At 40.6% G+C, this 23,247-nt stretch overlaps 2 protein-coding genes across 33 annotated transcripts in view; one reads left to right on the plus strand and one right to left on the minus strand.

Moving 5' to 3' along the window:
* The window catches only part of LOC116292758 (uncharacterized), a 60,211-nt gene that overhangs the window by 21,868 nt on the left and 15,096 nt on the right, over positions 1-23,247 (plus strand). The window contains exons 30-68 of the mRNA XM_089034008.1: positions 234-275; positions 670-855; positions 1,335-1,517; positions 1,888-1,983; positions 2,061-2,162; positions 2,512-2,607; positions 2,704-2,796; positions 3,701-3,883; positions 4,431-4,628; positions 4,741-4,776; positions 5,111-5,478; positions 6,196-6,484; positions 6,890-7,180; positions 7,656-7,792; positions 7,982-8,120; positions 8,310-8,640; positions 8,922-9,124; positions 9,670-9,690; positions 9,839-10,209; positions 10,694-10,982; positions 11,486-11,782; positions 12,241-12,528; positions 13,254-13,642; positions 14,079-14,370; positions 14,575-14,862; positions 15,231-15,257; positions 15,461-15,490; positions 15,926-16,290; positions 16,444-16,729; positions 17,132-17,419; positions 17,898-17,948; positions 18,030-18,692; positions 18,773-18,882; positions 19,288-19,477; positions 19,970-20,266; positions 20,619-20,882; positions 21,288-21,323; positions 22,244-22,525; positions 22,929-23,234. Of these exons, the coding sequence (XP_088890134.1) occupies positions 234-275; positions 670-855; positions 1,335-1,517; positions 1,888-1,983; positions 2,061-2,162; positions 2,512-2,607; positions 2,704-2,796; positions 3,701-3,883; positions 4,431-4,628; positions 4,741-4,776; positions 5,111-5,478; positions 6,196-6,484; positions 6,890-7,180; positions 7,656-7,792; positions 7,982-8,120; positions 8,310-8,640; positions 8,922-9,124; positions 9,670-9,690; positions 9,839-10,209; positions 10,694-10,982; positions 11,486-11,782; positions 12,241-12,528; positions 13,254-13,642; positions 14,079-14,370; positions 14,575-14,862; positions 15,231-15,257; positions 15,461-15,490; positions 15,926-16,290; positions 16,444-16,729; positions 17,132-17,419; positions 17,898-17,948; positions 18,030-18,692; positions 18,773-18,882; positions 19,288-19,477; positions 19,970-20,266; positions 20,619-20,882; positions 21,288-21,323; positions 22,244-22,525; positions 22,929-23,234 (8,403 nt within the window). The remainder of the gene's footprint in view (positions 1-233; positions 276-669; positions 856-1,334; positions 1,518-1,887; positions 1,984-2,060; positions 2,163-2,511; positions 2,608-2,703; positions 2,797-3,700; positions 3,884-4,430; positions 4,629-4,740; positions 4,777-5,110; positions 5,479-6,195; positions 6,485-6,889; positions 7,181-7,655; positions 7,793-7,981; positions 8,121-8,309; positions 8,641-8,921; positions 9,125-9,669; positions 9,691-9,838; positions 10,210-10,693; positions 10,983-11,485; positions 11,783-12,240; positions 12,529-13,253; positions 13,643-14,078; positions 14,371-14,574; positions 14,863-15,230; positions 15,258-15,460; positions 15,491-15,925; positions 16,291-16,443; positions 16,730-17,131; positions 17,420-17,897; positions 17,949-18,029; positions 18,693-18,772; positions 18,883-19,287; positions 19,478-19,969; positions 20,267-20,618; positions 20,883-21,287; positions 21,324-22,243; positions 22,526-22,928; positions 23,235-23,247) is intronic.
* LOC148909056 (uncharacterized) overlaps positions 1-23,247 on the minus strand; it is a 45,560-nt gene that overhangs the window by 1,468 nt on the left and 20,845 nt on the right. For 11 of the 32 annotated variants that reach the window (XM_089033703.1, XM_089033717.1, XM_089033725.1 and 8 more), the window contains 15 exons: positions 22,178-22,443; positions 21,441-21,595; positions 20,686-20,769; positions 15,932-16,283; positions 14,326-14,441; positions 14,041-14,234; positions 12,380-12,426; positions 11,464-11,767; positions 10,823-10,959; positions 10,557-10,694; positions 9,833-10,186; positions 8,815-9,115; positions 7,631-7,784; positions 1,845-2,962; positions 1,353-1,514 (listed from right to left, as the gene is read on the minus strand). The gene's annotated coding sequence lies outside the window, so the exon portion shown is untranslated. Of the gene's footprint in view, positions 1-1,352; positions 1,515-1,844; positions 2,963-5,852; positions 5,984-7,630; positions 7,785-8,814; positions 9,116-9,832; positions 10,187-10,556; positions 10,695-10,822; positions 10,960-11,463; positions 11,768-12,379; positions 12,427-14,040; positions 14,235-14,321; positions 14,442-15,931; positions 16,284-20,685; positions 20,770-21,440; positions 21,596-22,177; positions 22,444-23,247 lie in introns of all 32 variants that reach the window. The other 21 variants (XM_089033721.1, XM_089033709.1, XM_089033714.1 and 18 more) reach the window with 21 other exon arrangements.

Consider the following 23,247-nt stretch of genomic DNA (forward strand, 5'->3'; position numbering starts at 1 on the left):
CTTATGCTTTTCCATTTCAGACCACGTATCATTCTCTTTTTTTGAGTAAGATTCTTTGTTTAAGATGTATACATATTCATGCGTCTCCTCATAAGCAAACGTCAAAATGTTTTTGAAGTGATGGAAAAGCCTTTCTTCCAAGCTAAACGGGTCTATTTTTATTGCCCTGTTCTTCCAATTGATCTAAACGCTGTGTGCAGTTCTTAATATCTATTATACGTTTCTCTTTACAGCTCCAAGTGAAAGCGAACCAGACGAGATGTGTCCCTCGCCAGGTTTGTAGTCCATCAGCGTTTCTTTATATATATATACCAAGTATCTCTATTTTAGCTACGCTCGATCGTAAGGGAAATTAAAATAACCTTTGTTGTTCAGTGAAAAAAGAGAAGAAAAGAAATAGAACTAAGATGTTCTCATTCCCTCTCATTCACTTCCTCTGAGGAAATTAATCATTCCAAAGCGAATGAAAGAAAATTCTTTCCTTTGGTTTTTGAGCGTTGCCTACAAACAAAGCAATATTACTCAGGAGAGTTATATAAGATATCGAACGCATCGATTCTTGTAACATGGCAACTATGATGTCATCGCACTCTAAGACCTAAAGTCTTAACGTTTCAAGATAGACTCATGTCTACATGTCCTTGAAATGTTTCTTTTCCTCTTCACTAGTTGCTGGTGGCTACAACGAGTGGTCGGCCTGGACCCCATGTCCGAAATCATGTGGAGGAGGAATGCAACTGAGAACGAGAAACTGTACCAACCCAGAACCGCTGAACGGTGGAGCTGACTGCTCAGCCCAGGGAGGAGACATCGAAACAAGAGAATGTAATACTCTGCCTTGTCCTGGACAAACAGGTTGGTAAAACAAAAAAGTTCATTAAAAGACTTTAAACGCTTTACAAATGAGCCCATGGTTCGGGAGAATAGCGCAGCGCAGTCGTGACGTCATAAAAACGAAGAAAAAGGCGAAATTCGGACAAACAAACTTACAAGTTTACTTTCAGCAGATAATTTTCACAGCCGATCGCAGTTGATCTTAGTTTACATTGGTTATTATTGTAACTTTAAGTAAAAATAATAAAATCTGTTCGTATAATCCTCGTAGCGGTTAAACAGAATGCAATGTTTGTCCGAATCTTTAAGCTATTTTTAGAATCAGTGCGCTGCGCTATTGGGCTATTGCGCTATCGAAGCAAGATAAATTACTTTTATCATTTTTACAGCAAGGGTTTAACTTAACCGATTTTTGACTTTCACTGCGTCATTAAGCATCAAGTACTTAGACTTTTGATAATCAGAATTTGATTCTATATTCTATTGCGTTTTATTTTCAGTCAATGGAGGATACTCACCTTGGTCTGATTGGTCAGAATGCACTGCCACGTGCGGTGGAGGATCACAAATGAGATCACGCAAGTGCGACCATCCAGCGCCTCAGAATGGCGGGAAAAACTGCATCGACCAGGGGCTTGGGAACGAGCTGGAAACCAGGAAGTGTAACACCAAACCCTGCCCTAGTAAGAAACATTACAAATTTTTTTGTTGATTTTTTTTTGTTAGATCGTTTTCTTTTCGTTGGTGTAGGAAAATAAAATCACAACATTGCTTCCTCTTACAGCCAATCAGAATGCAGCTCAATTTGGAAGATATAACGACAGGTTTCCAATTCTTAGGAGATTGAAATTATTTTGTTTTACTCAAAAATAAGCTGCTTTGATGTCACATGCAAGGGATCTATATCTTCCACAAAAGTGATCCTTTTACAAAATAACCAGGCTTTAATTAGAGACAGCTATAAAATTATAAAATATTAATTAAATACAGCTATATATCTACAAACGTACCTGTCTGTTAGCATTAGTATTAAGGCAGTTCTATCTCACGCAGGTCCTTGCAGTCCTCCCTGTCAGAATGGTGGTGACTGTATCAACAACCACTGCAAGTGTCCCGCGGGTCTGTACGAGGGAACATACTGTCAGACAGGTTTGTATTCTTGACAATGTCTACATTTTCTTCAGTAACTAGACGTAATATTTTATGTTTTTTACGTGTTTGTATAGCAATCTGCAAGAAGCCTTGTCAAAATGGTGGCACTTGTGTTGATCCAAAGACAAACGCCTGCTTATGCCCACCTTCATGGAGAGGAAAGAATTGCGAGAAACGTGAGTTACCAGCATTTACTGAAAATAGCCTTTAACACTTGTATAGTGAAAAGAATTCGCATAATAGTGCTTGCTTGTTTTCTTCCTTCCTTCTTTTCCTTTCATTTCCTTATCTCAATCCTTCTTTCTTCCTCCTTTCCTTCCTCTTTCCTTCCTTCCTTATTTCTTTCCTTCCTTTCTATTCTGTTTCCTTCCTTCTATTCCCCCTCATTTTCTCTCTTTTTCCAGGCTTGCTTACTTGCAATAATTGATGTCTTGTTTTTTAAACCTAAGTCATCGAGTCATTAGTTAGCTGTTTTTGGCGCCAATAAGATACCACAAATTGACAGCGGTGATTTTCTTTCTACAGCCATCTGTGTCAAGTACTGTATGAACGGAGGAACCTGCAGCGGGCCAAACACATGCACATGTATGCCCGACTACTTTGGAAAACGCTGCGAAAATTGTAAGTCCATACGCTCGCAATAACTATCTCCCTTAAATTGTTGATCAGTTGCCCTTAGCAATTATAACTTACTTAAATATGCATGTTCTGTTTCAGCAACATGCCAAACTAACTGTGTCAATGGCGGCAAATGTGTCAATAGAGTGTGCCAGTGTGCAAACGGATATTATGGTCTTGCTTGTGAAAATGGTAGGTTGATATAAACACAAGGCTTCAGTGCACTCTGAAACCTGGTCATTTTGGTTGATAATGATGCTTGAAGTATCACTAAATGATCCATTTATTCTAACGTCTCCAAATCCAAATTCAATCAACTCTCAGTACAGCGGACAGCCTCAGGACCGTCTCTTGGTGTCTGTATTAGCGAAAATTAATTACGGTCATGTCTTTGAAATATTTTTCGCTAAGGATTTTGCTCCTGTCCGCAATAGCGGTGCGTAATATCGGGGTGTTCGCAAGGCGAGAGTTGACTATATTTGTTACTAGCCATTTAGAATTTTCTGCTCAAGAAAGATTTACAAGGATTGCGCTGCTTTTTCATTTTTGATCTTGGTATGGCGTTGGCGTTGGTGTCGGAATTAGTGGAAAAGGTTTCAAATGAGATCATGACAATTCATCAAAATCTACCGCGCGCACATTTAAGAATGATGATTAGGGCATCGACTATTCCCTAATGTCTTGAGTAAACTTGAATAACCTTGTAAAGCCGAAACCAAACGTTTAATTCCACATGAGCCGAACCTTATGAAAGACTTTCCTATTATCCATTGTTTTCAATGCTTCGTCCGGCCTGACCTTAAATGCGCGATTACGCGCGATTACAGCGTTGCGATACAAGTTGCATGGAGCATTGCAGCGTGTAATCTACAGCGCAATTTGAAAAAAAAATGTTGCGAGACAAGTTGCGTTTCTAATTTTGGCAACGACTGCGTCTCCGTTGCACCGTGCAAACACTCTTGTAACTTGTGTCGCAATGCCGTTGCAAGACAAGTTACAGAGAAAATTGCTCCGCGTAATCGCACCTTAAGAGGATACTGCAATAACTTACTCCAATTTAAGGTGATTATGCTTTACCTCTATATCTAATAAACAGTTCAACGCTGTGCACTGCCAAAACCAGACGGTCCTTGCTATAGCGCACTTAATGAAGAGATCCAGAAGGCTAACGCAGCTGACTTCAACACTCCTTGTATGACGTTCCTGAGGGAAGTCTACCAGAGCTGTTCATTTAGAAGCTTGCCGGAATTGACTCGCGAGTTGTGTGAAAAACAATGCGGTAAGATTCCTTTCCAGGTTTACCTATGGACTTAACTAAATCAAGGGGCGGCCTAATTCAGAGATTCAGGAATTTAGCGTATTGAGTTTTGCGAAGGAAGGAAATCGGAAAACTCGGGGGAAAATCTAATCAAGAAAGAGACCCAACATACTCTACTTAAGTGTGATGTCGGGTCCGCCCGAAACTCGACCAGAAATGAGGTCGCTCACCATGGTCTTTTGATTCCACGGCCAAATGTTAGTTATAGGGCTTTTAAGTTGTGACGTATTTCCGGGTCCAATCTTAAGAAAGATCGCTAAGATCTTGCCATAACTTATTCCCAGGGTTTATTCTCTACATTCAACATCTATATATATGAACAGAAAATCCTGCTATGAAGAAAAAATTAAAATTAAACCATTTATGGAGACTTCAAAATAGCACATACAACCCCTTTATCACTCGTAATGTTATTTTATGAACACCTGGTAGCATATCTTATTTCTTATTTCTTTACCACAAAAGTTTTTCAAAGTCTTATTTCCTTTTTATATCACTGTACCAACAGATTCGGCAGCTTCTAATAATATTTGTGCCAAGATATGGATGCCACTTCAGTGTAAATCCGAAGAAACCAGATTCTACTTTGACATTGCCTCCACTCAGTGCAAAGAAATTAAATACAAGGGTTGCCTTGGGAATCAAAACTTGTTCCCAACGTCTACTTCATGTCAGCAGAATTGCGCTGGTGGTGCGGGTAACTACGGTGAGTTCAATAGTAATAATCATTGATCTCAATGAACTATAAGAATCCGTTGGGCCATTCAGTTGTTTTCGTCGCAGACTCAGAACTAATCGGTGTCTGTTTTGTTGTTTAGGTCCAACAGTAGTTACACCAACAATAGCAAGCAATGGTAAGTGCTTCAATTAACCTGTCTGTCTGTCCGCTCTCTGACTTGTTCTCCCAATGGGCATGTCACTCTGTATATTTAAATACTCTTCCCTAATTGTAATTCCATCCTTCACCTTTCCATTTGTATATCTCGAGCCTCTGTTTGTCCATTCCTGTTCGTCTGTTAGTCTTTTTTTCTATCTGTTCTACCAAAGTGTCAGTCGTCAATAAAAGAGTCCATCCGTCCTCACGTCCTTCTTACTTACTGCCAATGTCTCTGGGCCAAGCGTCTTTCACGTATTTATAAATTGTGTGTGGAAAGGAAAACTCTTACTAAAAACCTATTTTTTTTACAGCACCACCGGTACCAACAAGCTATTACTGGTACTTCCTGGCCGTGAAAGGTAACCAAATCACAGGAAGCCCGCCACTACTGATATCAGGAACCTACAAACTCATTGATCTGGGATACTTATTTAACTCCAAGCAATCTTGGGTACAGACCAGGATCACCAGACAAGATTGCTTACTAAATCCAGAGGCTTGCTTAACAGGGTTGAGTATTGGCTTCAAGATTAAGTTGGACAAGAGCATCGCTAGCTGCCAGGAGCCCAGATATTTATTAGATACTGGTGCTACTAGTCTGATGACAAGAGGAGTGTCTGTGTTTGTTGTGGGGGAAACCCTGTCGGTGCAGATCTCAACCTCTAAAAATGTTTACAAGGTATCGTATTGGACTTATCATTCAACACTAGTTTGTGATTCATTCTCCCTACAACCCTAACTTTAGGTTAGTCTTCACGAATTTGCAACGTCCCCTGTGATTGGCTAGGTTTAGGGGCGGGGTTGGGGAAAAGTCATTGTTTTCTATTGTTCTACACATGTGTGCCCTCCAATAGGATCACATCTTGCAAATTCGTGAAGGACGACCCTACACTTCATACAAATGAAAGTGGATCGGAGTTATGAAGAGGTCCTCCCTAAAAATCACTACCGTGATTATTCCCTTGTGCATTATGCTTCTCTTCTTTTCTGGTGCTGAGATTTCTCATCGGCTGATTAGTTCCAACTTTATATTGTCTTATGTAACGTACTTACCAAAGAGGTGTTATGTTGAGGTCTGCTCTAAAGACACATATAAGATTGCCTCACCGTGTCACAGATGACCAAGTGATTTTTCTCTTGTGTATTATGCGTATCTCTATTGCTGGGGCTGTGATTCCTTATTCCTGCAGTACAATTTATGTAATAAAACGTACTCACTAAAAGATATAAAAACACATATTAGGTTGCCTCTCAGTGACACAAATTTAGAATAACTTGATCATTCCCTTGTGTATTATGATTGTTTTTCTCGCCCGTGTAATGAAACATATGTAACAATAGACCGAACACAACGCTAGCTTGACCAGGATTTTAACAACTTCTTATTTCGTCTCAGGCTGTTACCCAGGTCACCCTCGGTCGCTGGTTCTACCTAATGATAACATGGAAGCCATCCGCTGGTCTCAGTGTTTACATCAACGAAAACAAAAAAGCTAGCACAGTTAACCCCTTGGCTGCAAACAACCCACCAATCAACGACCAGAATCCAAACTTTGCTGTCGGCAGGGGACTGGGATCTGCTGGAGGAACTTGTGGTACGTTCTACGTGTCGTCGCTTGCTATCTTCAAACAGTACGTGGATACTAATATGGTCATCAGGATATACCGATTCTTCTGGGTCAACAGTAAGTACACTTCATGAACTTATGTAATAAACACGTGTCCGTGAAATCACGTGAAGACCCGAGACCTCAGGCCACGCTTTTTACTTCATAAGCATTTACACTTCTCAACATTCCCTTATATAATGGAAATCTTTTACCACTCCAAAGATGTGGCATGATTTACGAGTTTGTGATCGTAAAGAATGTGAAATGTAACCACTGCGATCCATAGACAGACTTCCGGTTGGAAAAACTGTAACTGTTTCCGGTCACCATCGCCACACTTTCAAGCACTTGGTCCTATTCTTTATATGATCATTACGCTTCCTGGATGCTGTCCTTTTATTCAGACGAGAATATTAAATACTATTTCCTCTTAATGTAATTGTCTTATAGTCATTAATAATATCTGTAAAATATTTCTAGTCGTGTCACCAACCCCTCCAACAACGTACTATATCTACATGAGAGTCACAAACAAAGTAGGTCAGCGGATTATCGTTCGTTCTGGAGATGACATGCCTGCTCAAGGGTTCCCTATAAGCGCTAATGTCATTGCTGAGATCACCAAGACCGTGCCAGGAAACATTGAGACCACCTTTACTGTCTACAACATGGATACTGGGAAACAGATGGCTATTAACCAATCAGAGAGCATTACTATCACACCAACAGCAACGAAACAGTATCCATATGCCATCACCGTTAGTAAACCAGGTAGGACAATACATCTTGTTAATTAAACCCCATACCCCTCCCCCCAGCGAACAAAGGCGAAATTTTGACTCTACGACATTTTAGGTAAGGTACGCTCTTTCAGTATCAAAATTGTGAGAGTCAACAGCTGAACAAGAGTTTTGGTTTCTTTAGTATGTAGAAACTTCTGGGAAGCATTACTCACTTTTTCCTGGAAGATAAGTCATTGCAGATTACCTCAAGGATAGGCCTTTCTCAAGATAATCCCATAATTCTAGATCACGCCTCATTCTCTTGATTAACACTCCTTTGTTTAATAACGATTGAGACTGATGCAAGTTGGATGAAAATAGAATCCCATTCTTAATGAATATCAAATGGACTGAAATAGGGAAACATTGTATCTCATATTAAGGTCTACATATCTAGCTACCCCTAGTAAGCTAGTTCAACTGCTGGTCCAATACTAACCTGAATGCCTGTTCTTATATCGTAGTTGTTGGTAAGAGATACTTCATCTTCATGAGGATAACCAACATGGCCAAACGTGATGTACGTGTGCTTACGGGTGATGGACAGCCTGCTGAAGGATTTACCATCAAGCCTAATCTGATCGCTGATATTACTAAACAGGTAAACAAAATTGATATTTACCAAGCAATTATTTTAAATAACATTTGACTAAAAAAAGCATAGATATCGGATTCCTGGTAATTTTTGTGGATTCAGTCGGTCTGTCCGTCGGTCGGTCGGTCGGTCGATCAATTAATCATTTAGTCAGTCAGTCATTTAGTTAATCTGTCTCCTTTCCTTGTACTTCAGGTCACCTCACCATTCGCAGTAAACATGTCAGTGGTCGACACAACTGGTAAACCACTATTCATCAACTACAAACCCTACTTGTTCCTGACACCAACACAAACCAAAGGAAACGCGATCCCCTTGACCATCACTCTGACCGGTAAGTAATACTGTGATTGGCATAAATAAATGATGATCACTTTGCCCGTGCCGTGCCCGCGACATGTGTCTTAATTATTCAGTCATACGAAATAGTACCCCACTACTGTATCATACCCTTGTATTGGTCAAGACACATAATAAGAAAAGTTAAGGTCATAAATATCTCGCATCTCTTCTGTTTTCACAGCTTCTCCTGTCAGACATTACTACATTCAACTCGCATTCAAGAACTATGCCGGAAATGACGTCATTGTCCGAACGAGTGACCTTGAACCCGAGGGTGGCTTCCACGTAAAGAAAAACACGATGATGAAGATTACGAAGACGGTGGGGAGCAAAAATCCAATCACACTGACCGCAATCGACAAACAGAGCAGGGTTGCAGTGGCTATTAATAATGCCCCAAGTTTTATTGTCACGCCTAAAAACGACAAGGGCGCATTTACAGAAGTCCAGATGAGGAAACAAAGTAAGTCATCTGGAATATTAGTGACAGCTGCTCATCTTGATAAGAAATAGTTGTAAAAAGGAACAGAAAGAAAGAAAGAAAGAAAGAAAAGAAAGAAAGAAAGAAAGAAAGAAAGAAAGGAAAGGAAAGGAAAGGAAAGGAAAGGAAAGGAAAGGAAAGGAAAGGAAAGGAAAGGAAAGGAAGGAAGGAAGGAAGGAAGGAATAAATAAATAAATATGCTGACCTTTTTTCTCGTTCCTTTTCAGTCGTCAAATCCAACCCAACAGGAGTGTACACGATTAACCTTGTCGTCACCAACAACGCAGGCAGAGATGTTAGTTTGATCCCCAGTGACAACAAACCTGACGACGGATTCGAAATCCCTACCGGAACCATGGTGATAGTTTCCAAGACAACCAATGGCACAACGCCTGTGGATTTCATTGCCGTTGACATAGAAACAGAGACGGTGATGCGGATTGATGGTGAAGAGAGGAAACGAATAATCCCCAGTACTAATGAAAGTAGGATTCCAATATCTATAACTGCACCAGGTAATTTGAGAAAATAACATGACTATTAGACCATCAGTTTTTAAGGGGGGGGGGGGGGGCAACAAACGAGCTATAAAAGATGAATAGAACAGATCCTCTTAGACTCCTCTTAATGCTTTCCCATTTTCGACCAATTGTCATTCTTCTAGGAAGACGAATTCACAAATATTTACTTCTCAAAAATTACTGGGAATCAAGAAAATAATACTCAAGGGAGTGACAAGTGATCTTAAATAGAATAATTAGCAATTATTCGCCGAAGGCGAAGTGAATATCGGGGAATACTTACGAGACGCGAAATTCCCAAATTGACAAATTCACGCAAAACTTTTGGCAAAACTTTTGGTATATGCTAACAGTTGATATGTCAGTCTACTAGATGGATGTTTTTTTTTTTTGCGCGGTAACCTTGGGAAACAATTTGACTTGATATTTTGAAAGGCATCTACGTTACAACACACAACAGCCAACATATGTATCCCAAAATATAACCGTAAAAATTAGCAAACATTTGTACTAATAGTATTTTACTGTCTTTGTTTCAGCTGGATCACAACAAAAACCAAGTAAGTACGCGGGCTAATATTGTCAGTAAAAACATAAAGTCAAGCTAAGTCAGTAAAACCCATATACAGCTAACTAAATAAGCGGCGATCCTCCTTAAAATGTTAAAGGCTGCAAACTAAAGTGATCATAATGATTTTTTACCTTTAGAGTTACCATCAGTTACTCCAGCATTCTACTGGTCCTTCTATACCGTCAACAACGGCACAATCCCTGGTTCTCCAAGCTTCAAGACCCACGGAGACTTCCAGATAGTTGACGGAGGACTCTTCCTGGACGGTACCTCCGCGTACCTTACTGCGCATTTGAACTCCGACGACGCCCTTGTCTATCCCGAGAGATTCTCTAGGGGCTTTGCTTTTGGTCTCAAAGTGAAATTTCCTGATACAGTCAAAGGATATACCGTGCCTAAGTACGTGGTTGATACCGGCGCGAAGAGTCTGTCGAGTCGTGGGGTGTCGTTGTATATCCTGGAACAGAAACTGGTCGTAGAACTTGCTACGTCAGATACAAAATGGAAGGTACGGCGATTACAATATAAATAATTGTATAAGCCTCTTTATTTTGGAAGAAGTGTTTTCACATTTCCGACCACGTGTCATTCTCTTGTGAAAAAATTCTTTGTTTGAGTTGCATCCATATTTATGTTTCTTTGTTTCTTCTCGTGTACAACCGTTAAATAAAGAAATAATACTTTAGGGAATGAAATGTGGTCTGAAATGGAAAAACATTTCGCCCAATCTAAAGAGGTTTGATGAGAACATATTCAATGCAAAAGGCGCTTCTCGCGGCTAGTACCATCTGTCTTGCTTCTAATTAGCAGTGGCGTTTTTTTTACTCACAGAAGGCGTTGTCCCGTGATACCTACCTTCCTTTTCCCTTTCTTTCTATTCCATTTTATTCCATTTTATTCCATTTTATTCCTAGAGACCCTCAGGATGAACAAGTTACAGGTTCATAAACTTTGATTTCATGCCTGTCATTTCATTTTTTCCTCTCTTGCAGGCTGAAACGGACATAGCAACCAACAAATGGATTTACATCCTTGTATCCTGGAGTATGCAGAGGGGCTTGACTATCTATGTGGACGGACAGGAAATGAGCGGAGATTCTGGGGGAATGGGAGTGACTAACCTCATGGCAGCACCTCAAGAGGAAAACCTTAGCATTGGACGAAATATTGGAGACTCTGCACCCAACTTTGCTAGCTTCTATATTTCATCGTTGGCAATCTTCCGGGAAGACTTATCTGCGCCACTTGCCTTTGATATCTACAAGTATTATATAACTGATGGTAAGTGTGAGTTATGAAATGATCTAACTTTTTGAGTGGAGGAAACATCTAGCTAAAGAGAAGTCACTTTCAATTTGAAGTAAAAATTGTCCCTCTATGGAATCCACTGTTAAATCCATTATTACTGTACATGTATACTCCGTCTAAGCCTTTCTACCTTTAGAGTAGTTGGGTTCTCTATCTTGATTAAGTATAATACGTTTCCTACCAGTACCCATCACTCTACTATATATCACTGCTATTTTAAACATGCTAACTCCGTAACTGCGAGCTGCACGCTGAAATTTGTTTTTTTGCTGCCGCCAGTCAAAAATATAAAAGGTCCCGACTGATTGGTTTTAATTAACAGCAATGAAAAAACAAATTTCAGCGTGCAGCCCGCAGCTCGTGAGTTCGCATGTTTATGAAAATAGCATTAACGGTACGAAAACTGAAGGCAAAACAGAGGACGAATTGAAGCTAACGGTTAACAATACATAACTGGATTTGATATTTCTCTTCAGCCATCATCCAGCCTTCCAAGATGTACTACATTAACTTCCACGTGACCAACACCCTTGGCAAGGAGATTGATTTATTATCAAGTGACGGGCAACCGGCAGGAGGCTTCCACATTAAACCCAAGCAAGTAGTCGTCATCCGTAAAGAACTCTCGTCACCTACCTCAGTGACGTTCACAGCTCAAGATGTCTCGACTGCTGGTGATGTGCTTATCAATGGAGAACTGGAATATATCGCGACACCAAGCGAGTACAAGCAGCAGATGACCGCTGTCACCATCACACCTGTTGGAAGCAGTGGTAAGTAATCTTGTATACCATGTGAGATCCTTACTTTCGAAGACAGGAATACCTTTGTTCAATATCATCCTCAAAATTATATACTTGTTGAACAACAACAACACTGAAAAAAAGTGAGAGTGGAAGAGACAAGAATTTTGCACAACGCACTTGTCGAATTTGGTGTTTAAAAATAAGACTCAAAAGAAGTTACTCCACTGAAGTCCTTAGTCCTTCTCTTGGGCTCTAAGGCACAATTGAAAATTTACGATTTTCGTTCAACAAGTACCCATATAAAGGAGCAGCCTAATTTTGGCTGCAAAGGGGGAATGAATCAAATGGAAGGACGAAGCAAAGAGCAGGCGCTCACCAACTCAGTATGAGAGATATTTATTCCGATATTCTTCTGTGATACTATTAGAGTGTTACTTTGTATGTACTATTTCTAAGTAGCTGACCATTTGATTTTTTTACCACAGGCAAGCCTGCACCACGTGATCGCTTCTACGTAACCCTGAACTTGAAGAACAAATACCGATCCAATGCCATCATAATATCCAGTGACAACCACCCATCTGATGGATACCGACTCAGCCCTATGTCATACGAGACACTCACCAAGGAGGTCTTCAGTGAAAAGAAGATCATCGTCCATGCATATGATCCTGCAACCAATAAGGAATTGCTTATTAATGGAGAGAGTTCTTATAGTGTGAAGCCAACTAGAGAGAGGGGGAACCCAGATGCATTGGAAATAACATCATCAGGTATAATATCACGTATGAAATAGGGTATGCATTCGCATGGTTTCTAGGCTAAGGTAGGATTTCAGACTTCCCCTACATAACGCTTCGAGAGACGCATGGGTGAAATAGTATATTGAGTAGCATATTTGAGAACTTCGTCTTCTAAGACAAGATAAAAGACAGCTTTTCGAGGATTGAGAGAGATCACTTTTTGCTAAATTGCACAAGCATCCCATGAACAGAACCTTCACAAAGTCAGGGATATCCAGTATTTAAACTTTCTGCCCACTATCTGCATTATTATTTGCCATAAATCTGCCCCGTTAGTGTGCGGTATCATCCTTCAGTTTGCAGTATCTGCTCTCGTTCCATATTAGTTACCTTGCAAACTGTATCACTTTCAATGGCAAAGGGGGCAAAACAAAACAAAGATGACGGAAAATATATAGAATTTTCATCTTTTGTTGTATGGCTTTGGGTGAGCTGCTTTAACACTAAAAAATCAATGTAAAAAAAATCTATCGACATCAATACTGCAACAAAGCTTTATTCGCCCCCTGGACGCCCTATAATGCCTTGCGATCCAAGATGGCCGCCGTAACATCGCAGTAGTCCATTACGATGGAAATGAGATTGTTTTGCCCAAATTATTTTTGTCTTCATATTATGATAACTAGCATCTCAAGTAAACTGATCTATGTTTAACAGCCATAAGTTAATATAATACTATAATGACTGTTATTCAGAAAAAGAAGACCTCATGGAGAACCCTCCAGTGCCCTACAGCTACTATTGGTCTTTATCATCAATAAACAAAGGATTCGTAGAAGGAAACCCTGCATTCAAAGTAACAGGAGGAGTAAAAGCAGAAGATGGCGGTCTCGTCTTTGATGGTAAAACAGGATGGCTTGGAGCGCACGTCGATAAAATGGACTGTCTAGTTGACCCTGAACGCTGTACAAAGGGATTCGCCATTGGTACTAAAATTAATATCGATCCAAGTTCGCTAAGTTCCAAGGAGGAGAAGTACATCATCGATACGGGTGCCAAGAGTACTGCTAAACGTGGTGTGTCGCTGTATACCATCGATGGAAAACTGGTTTTTGTTTTGGCAACCACAGACCAGACTTGGGAGGTAAGAACCATTAACTCTTTCTTGCATTATATTAATATATTTTTTGTCGCATATTTGTATGACACCAGGATCGTGTTCAGCTTTTAACTGGAAAAGCGAACTTCAAGCTGATATTTAATGCTACGTTTTTGTTGCATTTTGCATGTTACATACCAAGTCCGAACTGCACTATGGATGATGTGAATAAAAACTCCCAACGATATGAAATATTCTTAAAGTCCGTCTTCACGTTTTACCGGCATGTCTTCTGTGCCGTGAAATTATTTACATATGATAAAATGCAGTTCAAGCTTAGTAAGCAACATGCAGCATGCAAAATGTAACAAATGTAGCTTTAGACAGCATAAAGTTAAAATATACTTAACATGGAATCAAAGTGGATTTTTAACTTGACATACCTTTTAGTCAACAACGCCTCTCTTCTTCTTGTGTGTAGGCTTCAACATCTGTTACCGGTGGTCAGTGGATGTATCTCCTCATCACGTGGAATCGTAATGAAGGTGTCAAAATGTACGTTGATAACCAGATGAAATCGTCGACAAGAAACGGAAAACCAAACCCAGACAAGCAACCAACCACGAAACAGATCAACCTGAATGTCGGAAGGAACGTCAATGGATTGAGTGCACCAATGAATGGCATGTTTAAGATGGCTTCACTGGTCGTGTTTAATACTTACATACCGACACAGATGATTGCACCAATCAGTAACTACTTCTCCAAACCACGTAAGTGAAATGGTCTACCACAGGTAGCCCAGTAATTAGGAAATTCTGATAAGACGGCCATAGCGTTTGATCTGTTGAGATATTAGTTTTTAAGATTAAATCAAGTGCAAGCTTGGATTCTAATGAACTAGGAGGAAAAAGAAAGAAAGACTTCGCGCAAATGTATTTTTTTCTATTAAATACATATTGTGTTCTCTTCCGCAGTTGCTACTCGACCATCATCTAAATACTACATCGTACTCGAGGTAACAAACCCCACCACCAACAGTCTCATCCTGAAAACAAGCGACAACTATCCAAACCAGGGATTCCCTATCAAGGCCAAGGTCATTGCTAAGATCAAGAAAGAAGTATCCACCCCGGCACAGGTGTCTTTCCAGGCACGTGCTGCAGGGACGAAAAAGGTTCTGTTTCTCGATGGAAAATCAAGAATCGATATTACACCTTCTGGATCACCGCTTGATGTTGTTAAGATTACCGTTTCTGAACAAGGTATGTTGATGTTCACCATTAAGATGCGTCAACACGGGACAGAGTCATTGAATATTACGCGAAACAATGTTGCACTTTTTACTACTCAGCGTGCTCACAACAATCAAAGTGAATAACGGTTCTTCTTTGTGTAACGAGTTACGCGCGGTGTGTTCTTAAGAACATTTGCTCTACACTCTGCTACCCAGTTGCACGGCATAGTGCACGATTTCATGGCCCGCATCACCGAACCTTTAGTATAAATAAAATAGCATGTATGTGATCTAGCGCTACCGACAACCAACCAAGTGACCACACTCAAGTCGCTGGTTTGAAAAAGAAATTCTTGAAACCTTCTCATCACTTGTTACTTTTTCTTCTTAATCCAGGTCAAACAGTGAAACCATTACCAAAAGGTATGGCTTCTAATATTATAAATCGATGATTTGTTTGTCTGTGTTTTTTTGTACCAATTATATATAAGCCCCTTTCACATTACTAATTCCCTAACTAAGGGTTCAAAAGAATGGCTGAAGGATTTTGTTCTGACCCACCCGATATGGCCTAGTCTAACATCATAATACTCTACTGACTCATTCTAATCTGTATTGTATTTTAGGGGGGATCACCGAAGAAACTGGTGTCTCAGGTAACACTCTGTCATAAATTAGGTTCATTACTGAGATTATTAATGAGGAAGGGAAACTTGGGACACGGGTTTCACTTAATTCTAGAATTCGCTTGAGTGGCCAGAAAACATGGCTTCAAGTCGAGATTAGGTTAATTTGATGAGAGTTTTAGATTGACTTTTTTTTCCTTCCCGCAAATGGCAAAGAACGTGACCACGTTTTTATAATTTTCCTGTATTTTACTTGAGCTTTTGCAAACTTTCTCACCACACACAAATCATCTTTTGTTTATCTACTACTTGGATATTTTTGCTATTCGTTTTATCTAAAACTCTTTAATTTCATTTTCTTCAAAGTATTTTATCATGTCCGATCTCGACTTGCTTGGAACTATTGCTTCGTGGCGAATTCTGTAAAGGTCTATTATTAATTTCTATTATTAATCTTATTATTAGCCCCACCTGTCAGACCCGTTCACTCTTGGCTGCTTGCAAATCTTGATGGTAATGCGGTACCTGGAAATCCAGCTCTTACTGCGAAAGGAAAGTTCACAAGGATAGACGGAGGACTTGGCTTTGATGGATCAACAACTTTCCTATCGGGGTCTCTTGACAATAAAGACTGCATGATCAACCCAGACGTCTGTTCCGAGGGATTTTCATTCGGCATCAAGTTGAAATTCATATCAAATTCCCTGACGGTGAATGCACCGCGATATGTGGTGGACAGCGGACGTACAGCCAAAGGCCGAGGTATTGCAGTGTATCTGGTGATGAAGTCACTGTTTGTGGAAATCGCAACGTCCAATGCTCTCTATAAGGTAAAAACACTTCATTAAAGAATTATTTGAATAAAACTCTCTCACCTGTTTGATATTCTGTTTTGATGAGTCACGCAGTCTAGGTTTGCACGTGTCACGCAGTCTAGGTTTGCACGAGTCACGCATTTAAGTTGAGTTTTGATTTATACTTAGGGTGCTGTGACAGTCACTGGAGACTCCTGGTTCTACCTGACTGCTACCTGGAGTAGACGAACGGGCTTAACCTTGTACATAGACGACAAACCTTACTCTACTGTCCCGTCAGGCATGTCGGGAGTTGTATACCCAATCTATACCGGGACCCCCAACTTTGTGATAGGGCGTAGCGCAACAGCAGCATCGTATTACAGCAAGGTGAACATTGGGTCCTTCTCGACATATAACCAGCTGTTGTCCAGTAATGACGTCAAGGCTAATTATCGCTTCTTCTGGATACGTGGTAAGAGCAGGAGAACAGCGTTTACGCGATGTGCGCTTTCCCTATACCATTGTCATGCGGAACGGATTTTTCTTAAGGATAGGAAAAACAAAGCTGATTTGTAGTCTCTTTTGGAGAGATGCCTTCCGCTGCCGTAACTGTAACTAACCATTGTGATCTGATAAAGTGTACGGAAGCAATGGGAAGCCATTTCAGTCTTACCACTAAACCGTACATAGAAAATGTGTTCGGCTAGGTTGTTAGAAAGCAATAGAAAGCCATTTTAATGTTAGTGCATCATGCATGCGAGAATTTCCATTTCACAATTTAGGTAAATTGTTTTGTGTGTACCTTCATAACCAACCATAACGCGCGCTCTTCTTCTTAATTGTACCTTGTATTAATTTTGTTCGTCCATTGTAGGTTCGGGCGGTGAGGGCAAGACCTTCTATGCAGTCCTCGAAGTAACCAACCCCCTTCAGACAGACGCAGTGATCCTGACCGATGATGGGGTGCCTAATGAGGGATTCCGAGTCCGCAAACGAAGCAAGGTCAAGATTGCAAAGACAATGAAGTCTGGCTTGTTCATCACATTTAGGGCGACAGACATCAAGGGTCTTGTCACGTACTATCTAGACAATGTAGATGCCATCAAAGTGCAGGCGACGCACTCCAAGGATGTAGTAACACGCGCTACATTGTCGTTGACTGGTTAGTAAAGCTTGAGCTCAGCTTTGATTGGTTAATTTGGACACCCCATGTAATATTTTTAGCCATACTTAATGGAGAATGGCTGCTGAATGTACGCTTCGCACTACCACGTGATGGCAGCCATGACAGGGGGCACAACAAAAGAGTGTTTTACCCTCGGAAACTGAATGTTTTAAATGTAAATCAGATTAGACCAGATTCAATTGTTCCTGCCTCTTGTCCTGGCGGCCCTCACGTGATGGTGCAAAGCCTATATACTGTCGCTTATAAGTGTCGCACTTTCTACCCCAGAATTTTCTTTAACAATTGTAGTCTTTTGTCCTGGTTTTGTCTAGGTTTTGCAGTTCAAAGATAATGTCTTAATGTCACCATATTAGCGAAGAAGGTTGCTATAGAAACCTGTTAGTTGTTAATTGAGATCACTATGGTAACGAAATTGTAAAGAATTACTTTTACTTAGTTGTCCTGTTGTTTTTAGGTGTTGATACCGAAACGGGAGTCGACATTTCAACTACCAAATATTCTAAAGGTAAATATTTTATATTTGCTTAATATTTGTAATTCTACGAGCGTACCTCAATTGATAATCGTTTTTTCCCTCTCTGTCCAGCTCCTCCCGTCCTTGCTAGCCATTCCTGGTCAATGAATGCCATCTCCCTAAAGGCCAGCACAGTACCAGGAATCCCTCCATTGTCTGCTGTGGGCGCTTTGGACTTGGGTGACGGAGGTCTTTTATTCGATGGCAAATCGACGTGGCTTGGAGCAACCATTTCACAGGAAGATTGCCTCATAGACCCAGGAAAGTGCATCAGTGGTTTCACCCTTGCCTCTAAGCTATTCCTACACAATAGTGTAGCGTCTTATACCACGCCCAAGTATATAGTAGATACTGGAGCCAGCAGTGCCAAGACACGCGGTATCTCCATGTATGTCATGAGCGGCAAGGTCTTCTTCGAGCTAGCAACGTCTAGTAAAGTGTGGACAGTTTCTGCACCAGTAGATGTGAACGCATGGCTTTTCATCAGTACCACTTGGTCCAACGATAACGGCCTTCTTCTCTATCTCAACGGGGTGAAAAAGGTCGAAGACAAAACTGGTCGTCTGGACAGCGGTCGAACGATGAATCTCCATGACAAAAACCTGTGCGTTGGAAGAGACTCTAAAGAGGGCGGAGCTGATTATGCGCAGTTTATGATGGCATCCCTATTGACCTTCAACTCGTACTTGTCTCCCTTAGTTATGCGTGCTACTTATACATTCTACTGGAGAAATGGTGAGTACAAAACACTGCACCCAAGATCTTCCTTCCTCTATTGGTCATTAAAAGTCTGTGCGTTCCTTTTCTTTGTTTAGCTGGAGCTGGTCTTGCCCCTGTTGGTTTTGTGGCTCTGAAACTCGTCAACAAGGCAGGCGTTGATGCGATCATCGATACCAGTGATAAAAAGCCTGGGCAGGGACTACCGGTGAGTTGACTTGAACCATTCCGATAGTGTCTGGAAAAGCCGAAATAACCGGACAAAAAAACGGAAACATCCCAAGCCCGGTATAACACTTTGGTTCTGGCTGTAATAATGTGATGCAAAGTAATAGTCAATGAAATTGTTTCCATGACATTGTCCAAAAACACAATTTTTTAAGGGCAGGTGCCTACGTAATGTTATAGAAGCGCCTTGATTGTCGTCCATCAAGACCTACATCGTCGCAAAAACGGCTTTACCGTGAGGGCAATGTTCTCCCATTTCAGAAACGATTCCGTGCCTGCTATGCCTCTTCTTCCTGGGCAAAAATTTTCCCATTACAGACCACGTGTTATTCCTCTGAGAATAAGATTCTTTGATGCTGACCTTATAATCATGGTTTTGTTTTAGTTACCAACGGGATATCTGATGACATATCACAAGCAGATTGCTGCAGGCTCGTTCATCACCATCAAAGCCACCGAAGCATCAACCAAGAGTCCATTACTTCTCAACAACCAACCAAGTGTGTCTGTCACTGAAGCACTAACAGACAGAGTTCCTTTTGCTATTGTTGTGTCTAAAACACAAGTCAGAGGAGGTAAGTTGCTGTCAGTACTTTATGTCAAATGTCTGAAGATGGCTTGCTGTCACAAGAATAGCTTTTTTTTAACTTTTGGAAACCGTAAAACCCCACAAAACATTTTCTTCACCACACAAGGAAGGCAAAAAAGCGTTTTGTCATCGCTTTAAGTATACCCAACATTCGTCTCAATCATTATCATCACTACCAACAACTTTGCGTAATTCTCCCGTGTTATAGATTATAAGCTGCAATTGTGTCTTTTTAATCATATTGAAGTGCTTTTCTTCATTTTTGAAGCAACTGCTTGGTTTAGGGGGATGGGGGTAAGGTAATGTGATCTAACAGTTTAAATAGTCAATTGGACTAATATACCCATGCCCATGGTCCAAATATAAGGCTTAGCTCACAATTTGATTGCTCCCTGGCAACGTCCAATTTCGGGTGTCCTTCTATGCGATATGTATTCATGTACTCGTCGGTTAACTTTGTCTTTGTTTTTTACTTCAGGTGGGGGAACATCTACACAAATCTTCTACATTTCCATCAAGATCCTAAATAAATCTGGCAAAGACGTGCTCCTGAAAGCCTCAGACAGCAAAGCCTTTGAAGAACGTCAAGTCAAGAAGGGATTCCAGACAACCATTACCAAGTCAGTCAAAGGCAACGCTCCCATCACCTTTACTGTCATCGATCCTGTCACGCAAACGTCTTTTTTGATTAACGGAAAGAAGGAATTGACTATCACGCCAACAGCTCAGAAAGGAACAGCTATTACATTTGAAGTCACTAATGGCAAAAAACCTGGTATGATAAGCTTGTTTGTATTTTTGAGGTTAATTTTGGATTTGACCCACAATGCACTTAGGTGTTGAGCGTGACATCTCGCCGTAGCAGCAGTTTCCTCAGTTTCCTTACGTGACCACGAAACAATGGCTCTAAGTCGAGGTTGGACACAATAAATGAAAATAAATATATGAACAAATCATGTCCAACTTGTCTTGTAGCCATTTTAGTGCGAATCCGGGAAAGGTCCATCATCAAACAGCTAGAATATTTGTTATCGAGGGTTGTATAAGGATTGCGGGGCACTGTTCTTCTATTTCCATATAACAGTAACAACTTTACAAATGTATTCATTTATCCATGACTTTGCCAGTTGCAGGCAAGCAATATTACATCGCACTCAAAGTCATTAATCGATCTGGGAAAAACGTGCAACTCACCTCGTCTTCTGGAAACTGGGACGTGAAGAAGAATGTGATGATGAATATCCTCAAAGGCACCACTTCTAACAGTCCTGTGGAGATCTATGCAGTTGGGAAGGAAGATAAGAAACCTGTTACTATTAATGGCAAACCGAGCTTTTCGATAACGCCGGAGCTGACAAAAGAACGAGTAGAACTGACACTAAGATCTACAGGTAATGTAAGACAGTACGATCATCATGGAATGTAATCTGTCTGTTTGCTGTCTCTCTTTAGGTCTGTCTGTCTGTCTTTACTGTCTGTCTGCCTTTACGTCTGTCTGCTGTCTGTTCCTCTCTGTTTCTTTGTTTGTTCGTTTTGTCTGTCTTTCAATCTGATCTGAATTCTGTTGGTTGTTTGTTCTGTCTGCCTCTGTCTGTTAGTTGTCTGTCTTCTGCCTGTTCTTATGTCTGTCTGTTTTTCAGCCCTCCCTCTGTCTGTCTTCAGTTAGTATCTATCAATTGATCTGTCTGTTCTTATCATTTACTGTGTGACTGTCTGTCAGTCGAAGCGCTGCTTGGTCGATCTGTCTGCGTGTCCACATTTTACAATAACTAACTCCAATATTTTTAATCATCCAGCTGTTGGCGCAAAGAAAGAAAGCATTCCCTCTAAAGGTAAATAATACCGTCTTGTTAAAACCTTCTGATTGTGACTGACCATTGATTGACAGGATGAAACACTGAACTCAAAGTATTTAGCAATTAACTTGTATGTAGAATGACTTACAATACCTTTGATTCCTGGATCACAGGATCATTGATTGTGATTTCAGTGCAGAATCAGGCGATAGAATAGCTAACATCTCCTGATCCATCAGGTCTTTGCATTTCGCATATATTGCCTTGAGGTTAACAGGGCTTGTAGAAAGATTACCAGTAGTTGGCTCCTGGGGAGGATAAAGATAGCTTAATTTTATTGCTTTAGATTTAAAACAACTTCCGTTCACGATTGCAAGCTTGATGATAATATGCAAAGTGTTTAACGGATGTGCAGATTTGCACGTGCTCGACACACGAGAGAATTCAGTAAAAGTTATCGATGAAATCATTCCGAAAATTCAAACGTTGTAAAAGACTGCGTAAAATATTATGAGATAAACCTCTTTAGGATTTATGCACAATCTATTAAGGTTTCTCTAAAGCACTCTACTCCAATCCAATCCATCATAATAATCCACAGCACAACACACAATACTACGCCACAACACTTCAACACAACATCTCATCACAACAACACACCGCATGACTATAAACCACACCACATCACACACTAGTACACCACACTACATCACATCACACCGCATCACATCACAATACAACAAACACACCACACCACAACACTTTACATCACATCATACACTTCACCACCACATCTTATCTTACCTAAACTCAGCTCACTATACTATTCCACATCAAACAATATCAAACCAAAACAAAATCACACAGATACCATACCACATCATACCTACCCTCTGACTCCATATGGATATACATATGATCAAAATCGTTTATTAATGTAGCCTCTTTATCCTTAGCGCTCAAGCCCTCTGTCTATTACGTCACACTCAAAGTCTTCAACAAGGCAGGCAAGAAATCCATCATTGCACCAAGCTTCAAGGACATCTCCCAAGGACTGCACATCGGTAGCGCTCCGGTTATGCAAATCACCAAGGAATACACTGCGGACCATCCACTCAGGCTGCAGGCATTTGATCCCTTGACTGGTAAAGTGATGCTGATGAATAACAAACAACACCTGATCATTAGACCTGGAAGTTTTGATGATCCTGCTACCAAAATCACTCTCACTAACCCAAGTAAGTATTGTCTTGTCATTACATATTTTCTTTCCCTATTTTTGGGTTAATCTTTTTCCCGTGTCCTAAATCCCTTTCTGGTGCTTTTGTCTTGAAATAGGGTGTAAGTGCTTTGACGTGGCGTACTGCTACATCAAAGACGATCTTGTAGCTAGTCCATCGAGATCGCCCTTACAATCAGAACCCATAAATTGGAAATAGCTTGTACAAAAATATATAGTCTCTTTTTTTGAGCTGTGAGCCTGATCACACTTCAGGAAGTGTGGATAAGAAAAGAACGCTGTCCTTACCATTCTACTGTGATTCTTTGTGATAATGAATTTGGCTTGCAAACTGCCATCATAAGGCAACCGCGTACTTCTTGTGCAGTCATTTACTGATGTCTTATTATTTTGTATTAAAGCTGGTACAGAGAAACCAGAAGTCAAGGAGCACTACATCACCATCTTAGCCAACAACAGACTGAACCGTGAAGCTCGTATCATCCCCAGCAAAGGAAAGAAAGGAGGGTATTTGGTTCCATCAAAATCCATGATCAAAGTACTGATGATCATCAAGGGAGGACCCTCTAATCCTACACCAATAAATTTCAAGGTCCAGGACGTCGAGACCGAATCGACATTAGAAATCAATGAGAAAATCACACCCATTAGCGTGACACCTTCCGAGCTGTCAGATGTCGTGACACAGTTTAATATTACTGCGCCTGGTAAGTCTGCTAG

Source organism: Actinia tenebrosa, unplaced genomic scaffold (assembly GCF_029948245.1).
Source record: "Actinia tenebrosa isolate PJP-AT-01 unplaced genomic scaffold, QUT_ActTen_1.0 PGA_scaffold2__45_contigs__length_23673736, whole genome shotgun sequence".
NCBI classification, from domain to species: Eukaryota; Metazoa; Cnidaria; class Anthozoa; order Actiniaria; family Actiniidae; genus Actinia; species Actinia tenebrosa.